At 36.1% G+C, this 7,310-nt stretch overlaps 1 protein-coding gene across 1 annotated transcript in view; it reads right to left on the reverse strand.

Annotated features, from left to right (window-relative positions):
- LOC107835284 (oocyte zinc finger protein XlCOF19-like) overlaps window positions 1-93 on the reverse strand; it is a gene marked incomplete at its 3' end in the record, with an annotated part of 1,877 nt that extends 1,784 nt beyond the window's left edge. Inside the window, exon 1 of the mRNA XM_016667625.1 lies at window positions 53-93. Within this exon, the coding sequence (XP_016523111.1) occupies window positions 53-93 (41 nt within the window). The remainder of the gene's footprint in view (window positions 1-52) is intronic.
- Between the last annotated feature and the right edge of the window lie 7,217 nt (window positions 94-7,310).

Raw genomic sequence — 7,310 nt, forward strand, 5'->3', positions numbered from 1 at the left:
CTCCTCTTGCTCCCGCTTCATCTGCAGAGGTTCTGGCTCCTCTTGCTCCCGCTTCATCTGCAGAGGTTCTGGCTCCTCTTGCTCCCGTTTCATCTGCAGAGGTTCTGGTTCCTCTTGCTCCCGTTTCATCTGCAGAGGTTCTGGTTCCTCTTGCTCCCGTTTCATCTGCAGAGGTTCTGGTTCCTCTTGCTCCCGTTTCATCAGCAAAGGTTCTGGACCCTCCTGATGTAAAGTGGAGTTTTCCTCCTCTTTACTCATGCAGCATTGATGGAAATCTGGACAAAAAGACAAAACAAAAGCTTCAAAATGTGAGTCAATGAACCCTTCACTTTCATTAACAAAAAATAGTCTTCAGTGAACTTGTACGTGTCCACAAAAATAAAATAAATTCTCTGCCATAGTTCATCTTTCGGAGCAATTTTTATTAACCTTATTTGGATTTTTACAATGTCTGCATGTGGTTAATAATTTTACCAGCAATAAAACTGCAGTGACATCAAGTGTGCCAACATTTGGAAATATGTCGTCTGTCTAGCCGACATTAACCCCTCTTAAGGATTTGCTTCTTGCAAACTGGGACGTTTCACAATATTCTGTGACCACTGCACACTGTGACTGTAGGAGGCGCTGTTGCAGCTTTATAGTTTGCTTTATTTATGGACACAGAATACGATAGCGCTTATATAATGGGAGCACTTAGTTTACATTAGAACATTAGACTACTTTTCCTTCCCCTTTTCTTTCCTTTGGTATGTTATTTTGTTTGCATTTCCTTTTAACTCATGTAAAGCACTTTGAATTGCCTTGTTACCTTTCAGAAATAATAGTATTACATCTTATACATTCAGCAGGAAAGTTTACACAGGTGGTAAAGACTATTTATATGCAATTCTTTCATTCCGTCAAAAGTAAAATAGCCCTCAAACCTTCAGTTTTTGTTTTGAAGGTTTCATAAAGATACAATGTGAGGAAGGAGAGGGAGATTTCTATAAAGAGAGACTGTTTCACTGAAGCATGGATGAATCTCGCATCAGATTTTGGACTCGATCTCAGCTGCTGAATCACTGAAGCTAGAACTTGTCGGTTGGAAAATATGTGTGTGTGCATATGAACTTGCATAGCCTATATTATTCATTAGTAATCATATTTATATGAATATGTAGAGGTTATATACTTTTTTTATTATCGTTTACGAATGTAAAATGCTCATCATACATCAATATCAGAATATTCTATTCCTATTCTAATGTTTCCCCCACTAAGCATATTCAAGTATGCTGAACCATGCATAAATACAATTCAAAAATACTTAGAAAATAAAATACTTAGTAAATTTAGCTTTGATAGTCATTTGAATAAGATTTCTAGTTTAAAAAAGTGTATTATGATTGATTAAATGCAGTGATACTTTATTGTGCCTGTCAAACAACGCTGAGTGGAGTGGCCGACCACTCCAACATGGCCACCCTTAATTTCGTCAGCTACAATAGGCGAGAGCGGCCCATGTATGAGGTTCCATTTTTGTCAAAATTAAGAAGAAGTCATACGTTTAGATGTCATATGTCCATGTTGAATATGTCGTTCATGTCCTTGGTCCGTGTTGCTATTGCCTGTTCTCTTCACCATTATAAAGTCTTGAAGCAGGTCGTGTCTGATCAAAGGGTTTATTAGATATTACAAAAATGTTGGTCTTTCAATATCAGTGGTTTCAAAATGTCTACTGCTGCCTCTAGTGGCGTGGGGGTGGTAACACAACTAATCTAATTACATTACTAAATCAGAATACCACAAAGTCTTTATTATTAATTCTGGCATTACTAGAACAGTAAAAGATAAACTCCCTCACAAAAGAACATACCTTTTCATTTTCTTAAGGAAGTAGAGCTAATTAAATGAAATAAACAAGAACTGAAAGTGGTTCCTGTTTTCTTGATGGAAAACTTGTTGAAACTGAGGCAAAGTTTAAATTCCTTGTGTCATTCCTGGACAGTCAGCTCAACTTTGCTGACAAAACTGACTATATATTTAAGAACTGTTCTCAGAGACTCTACATTTTTAAAAAGACTAGCTTGAAGTTGTGCACAACATTAGGTTGAGGTTGTTCAGTTAAAATGTTAAAACTTAAAATTATAACTTGAGTTTTAAATAATCTCAAGTTAAAACAACATTTTAACTCCAGTTTTAAATTTTCATCTTCTCAGTTGGTTTGGTCACATGAGCTGCAGACCAACAATCTTAAGAATAGTTTGAATGGCAGGTATAACAGCAGGTAAATAATGGTGAAACAAAAAACAACTGTCTCAACTGTTTGCTGAAAGAACATGGAAGATGGCAAGAAACATTTCAGAAGAGAGAGTCGACCGTCTTTATTCATCAGTTTGAGCCTCTGAGCTCATGAAGGCGTTACTGTGTTCCTATAGCAACCAAGAACATCTTTTAGAAGTTATTTATTAATGGTTCAATAATTATTCTTAACCAAACTAAACATTTACTTATAGCATGCCAAGTGTTTTTGCTCTATTCACAAATTGTTGATAATGTGATACTATGACCATGATTTATCATTTTAGAGTCAAAGGAAAATTTCCACCTTAATAGATTAAATAATGTTCATCTTATTTTTTCTTGTATAACTCTACCAACAAAGAGTATCTCAGAATAATAAACATGGCATCATAAAAACATTTTTTTCTAGCATCTGTTTAACAACTCTGGTTATTCTTCTGTTCTTAATTCATTTGTTTATTGACTTTTGCTCAATTAAATTTCTTACATGTACATTGCAAATTGTAGTTTTATTATAGTTGAACATGTTGTTTTTCATGTCTCCTTATTTTCTGTGGTCCTCCTATTATTTATGGAGATATTAATATAATATTTATAATGTATAAAAGTATTGTTTGTCATTTAATTAGCTCTACGTCCTTCAGAAAATGAAGAAAATGTTGTTTGATAATTTAGATTTTATCCTTTACTGACAAAATATAATTTATCTTATGGCAAAAGATTAATTGTCTTTTGTCTTTTGCCATAATGCCGAAATTAATAGTAAAAACGTTGTGGGAAAAAAATACGTCGTGGTATTCTGATTTAGTAATTATATTAATTGTCACCACCCCACGCCACTAGAGGCAGTAGCAGGCCCGAATCTATACGACTAAGAAGCAGATTTAGAAGTACACCGAAAACTACAGAATTTGTTAAAAAATGAGTTGCGTTGAAGTAAATGAGAGGAGTTTAAATACTTTCTGAAACTCCTTAATAAAGGTGAAGATATTACAGATTTAAAAAGAAAATAAAAACGGAAGGCTGCGAATAGCACCCATCAACCTCGTTAGCTGCCCTGACTAATGCCTGAAGACACTACGAGGTAGAAATCTAAGTATTTGGAAACCACTGGTATTGAAAGACCAACATTTTGTAATATTTAATAAACACTTTGATCAGACATGACCTACTTCAAGGCTTTTTAATTGCGAAGAGAACAGGCAATAGCAACACGGGCCAAGGACATGAACCTCAACATAGAAATATACAACAGACATATGCATATGTAGATGTTCTACATATGCATCCTCTACATGCAACATAGAGCAACGACATAGACCACCTATATCTATTTATTTTTGACACAAATGGAGCCTCATACCATGAGGCGTCTATTCTTTTATTATGTCTATGGGCTCATCAGTAAAACTTGAAGGTGTTTCGTACCTATTCGGTGTAAGACGATCTTTGGTATCCGGATGAAATCCAGCGGTCTGCGCTGATCCTCCATCTCTTCTTCGATCTTGACGTTGATTTCTTTCAACTCTGTGAATGTTTCTTCAGCAGGAGGTTCCTGCTCGTTGATAAACTCTCTCTGAGGCGGAACTGAAGACATTTTTATTAAAAACACTCACATATTTAGCTAAACTTCAAACCCGTTTTCACACAACCGTCTAACAAAAGAAAAGCTGAGAGTATCCCGTGTCCTCTGTTTTTATCTTTTTTTGTGTTTCACTTCAGTGGCTGTACTGAAGAAACTGGAAATTATTTTTAGTTCCGCTTTGAATTTTCTGCTGCGAGTCTCCTCTTTTATTGATGGGTTTATTGTTAGTGGAAATTTAGAAAATAGTTTAATTTATATGTGTAACCTGGGGTTGTGACTCTTGTTGTATGGTGGTAAAACATAATGCTGCTTGATAACTCAAGACCAAGTACAAGTAGGGAGGGAGAGTTTAGTGAGAACCACAGGTGTCAAACTCCAGTCCTCAAGGGCCGCTGTCCTCCAGTTTTTAGATGTGCCAGAGGTTCAAAACGCTGGAATGAAATGGTTTAATTACCTCCTCCTTGTGTAGATCGGTTCTCCAGAGCCTTAATGACCTGATTATTCTATTCAGGTGTGGTGCAGCAGAGGCTCATCTAAAAGTTGCAGGACACCGGCCCTTGAGGACTGGAGTTTGGCGCCCCTGGCTGAAAAACAAACAAACAAACAAACCAAAAACATTGATAATATTGTTTTGTTGTTCTTGCAATAATGAATAAAGTGCTGTTTGAATGAAAATCACTTATGTCTCCTTGGTAGCTCATTAGAGTAAACTCCTTCTGATTCATTTTTTTTTTCCCATTATTATTAATTTATTTATTTCACTACCTCAGTTCACCCGAGTGAAACGCAGAATACTAAATAATTACATACAAACTAATGTTTTCAAGCTTTTACAGTTAATTTAGAGGTTTTATGTTTTTATTAAATGTTTTTATAAAAGCTTTATTTACTAAAGTTTTTAATGAAATGTTTATATTAAACTTAATATTTTAAAAAAAAACTTTTATATCAGAAATGATAATTTCGTGCTGCCACCTATATATATTAAACTTTTAATGTTTAATAAAAAAAAAACATGTGATCAGACATGTGACCTGACACGGAAGCACATTCGTGCTGCCACCTACTGACACAAACCTGCTACTACACCTCCATTGTTTCAACTGTTGTAGAAATCAGTGACTCAGCTATTTTTCTACAATCTGTGCTGAATTCATTCCAGTGGATTTCAAACATTCATATGCTGGAGTATGTTTAAACAGCCACATTCAATAACATGGATTATCAAGTTTATTTCAGTGGTTCAGTCAGTGAAAATGAGTTTTAAACACATAATTTAAATTTACCAGCTGTAAAATGTATATATTTTTTGTCTCTTTTTATATAGAGATTTTGCATATAAGTAAGACGATAACCAGAATGCTTTTATTGTTCTGGTGTTTAAATCAATGCTTTTTCAATTGTTTCTTCAGTGACGTTAATATTTTGCATGCAATGTGAGACGTTTTTTCAGTCAATTATGTTCAAAATGTTCAAGTTAAATACAATAATCTAAAACACGTGGCCTCATACTGTTTTAAAATGAGTCAGAAACTACAAACTACAACCTTAAGTGCCGACATAATAGCTGTCCGTATTTTAACTATACAGTTCTATTCATACTCAATAAATTAAAATATGAAAGAAAATGTGGTATTAACATTAGGATTAAGAATATCTTCGGTTACCTACTTCAAAGCAGGTATTAAGCATTTCTCTCTTTAAATGTTTTTATTAATTTGTCTATCTAATCTTAAGCTGCATTGAGCCGCTATCAACCCGCATCTTTTTAAAACGTCCTCGACCCGATTCTCCACCGTCCTTAGAGGGAAAACTACGGTGGGCGACAGGTGCAAATACGCAGCAACAGAGAAAACATGCAAACAAAACAAGACACGCGCACAAATGAAATGCAGCAAACATAAAAACAGACGCAAACAAAAAGTAAATGAAATGCAGCAAACATAAAAATAGACGCAAACAAATGAAAAGCAGCAAGGCTTAGCTTTAATAAGTCAAACCCATTTGCACAGGAATAAATTAAATACTTTAGTGAACAAAATTGTTTTACAGCTATTATCTGACTTAATATCTGTGTTCCACCTCCACTCAGGGGAAAACTAGCGGGAGTTTTTATAACAATTTGCCGGGAGACGAGCGTTCTCTCTCGGTGTGCCGAACCTGGAGCGCCCGACCAGCTGACGGCTGGCTGTTAATGCAGCGGGAGCAGACATCTCCGAAAACGTCGGAGCAATATTGTAATTACGTGATTTATTGATGAACCGAGCAGATATTTCAGATCTATACATCTACATTCTCGCCTAAAAACATTGTAAAACATAATTTTGTGTAATTTTAAGTGTAATACAGCAAAAATAATTTTGCCGCCATTGCTGCTTTTCTGAACACACATTATAAGGCAGGGGTGTCAAACTCTATTTCACCGAGGGCCACTTCAGCATATTGGCCCCCCTCAATGGGCCACATTGACGGTACAAATCAGGAGGGCATCCCTGCTAAAACACCCCAGACAAAAGGTTGACTTCCCTCATTCAGGTCTGTAGAGGCTTATAATGAGTCAATGGTCCAGGTGTGTTAGAGAAGGAATCCATCTAAAGCTGCAGATGGTAGCTCTGGAAAACTAGACTTGGGCAGCCCTAGCATAAATGTATAAAAATACAATGTTAAAAATAAATTAACTCTGCTGCTCTCTAGTGGCGAAAAGCCGTAATGTTGGCTGGTAACAATCGGAATGCATTGTGGGAGATGTCGTTTGTAGTCAATTCGTGCTCAAAACCTATTTTAAGTCAATCATTGGCCTATAAAATGCTGGGGGGCCTCATGTGGCCACGGGCTTTGAGCATTACGCCATAGAACTGCCAATTGGTAATTGGAGTAAAGTAGCTTTGATTTCAAAAAAGCCTACATTGAAGTCGACTGGCAAATGAATCATCACCAAAGAGGAAGGCTCTTGTTGTCTCCCTGCACCCCAAGAGATGCATAACCTACAAAAACTGTTTCTGTCTGGTTTTGAACCAGAGACCTTTTGCATGTAAAGCAAACATAATAACCACTACACTACAGGAACTGAACTTCTCTGCTTTTTTCAGTTTGAGGTTCCAAAGTTGATGATGTGAGATGCAACATGAAAATGTCAACTGAGTCTTGCACTCAGATGCCTGGACTCAGAGTACAGACCATGACACCACAGACCCTTGTTGACCTTTAGTAAACACCTGTGATGAATAGAACATGCAAAATCTGTTTCTGTCTGGTTTCGAACCAGGAACCTTTTGCATGTAAAACAAATGTGATAACCACTACACTACAGAAACTCATGGTGTTTACAATGTTCCGGTAGATGATCCACATTTTGTTAGAGACTAATGTCATAGAATCAACACTTCAAAATAAAGGGTTCAAAAATAACATCACCACTTCAAAATAAATAAGGTTTCAA

Source organism: Poecilia formosa, unplaced genomic scaffold (genome assembly GCF_000485575.1).
Source record: "Poecilia formosa unplaced genomic scaffold, Poecilia_formosa-5.1.2 Scaffold1424, whole genome shotgun sequence".
Taxonomy (NCBI): Eukaryota; Metazoa; Chordata; class Actinopteri; order Cyprinodontiformes; family Poeciliidae; genus Poecilia; species Poecilia formosa.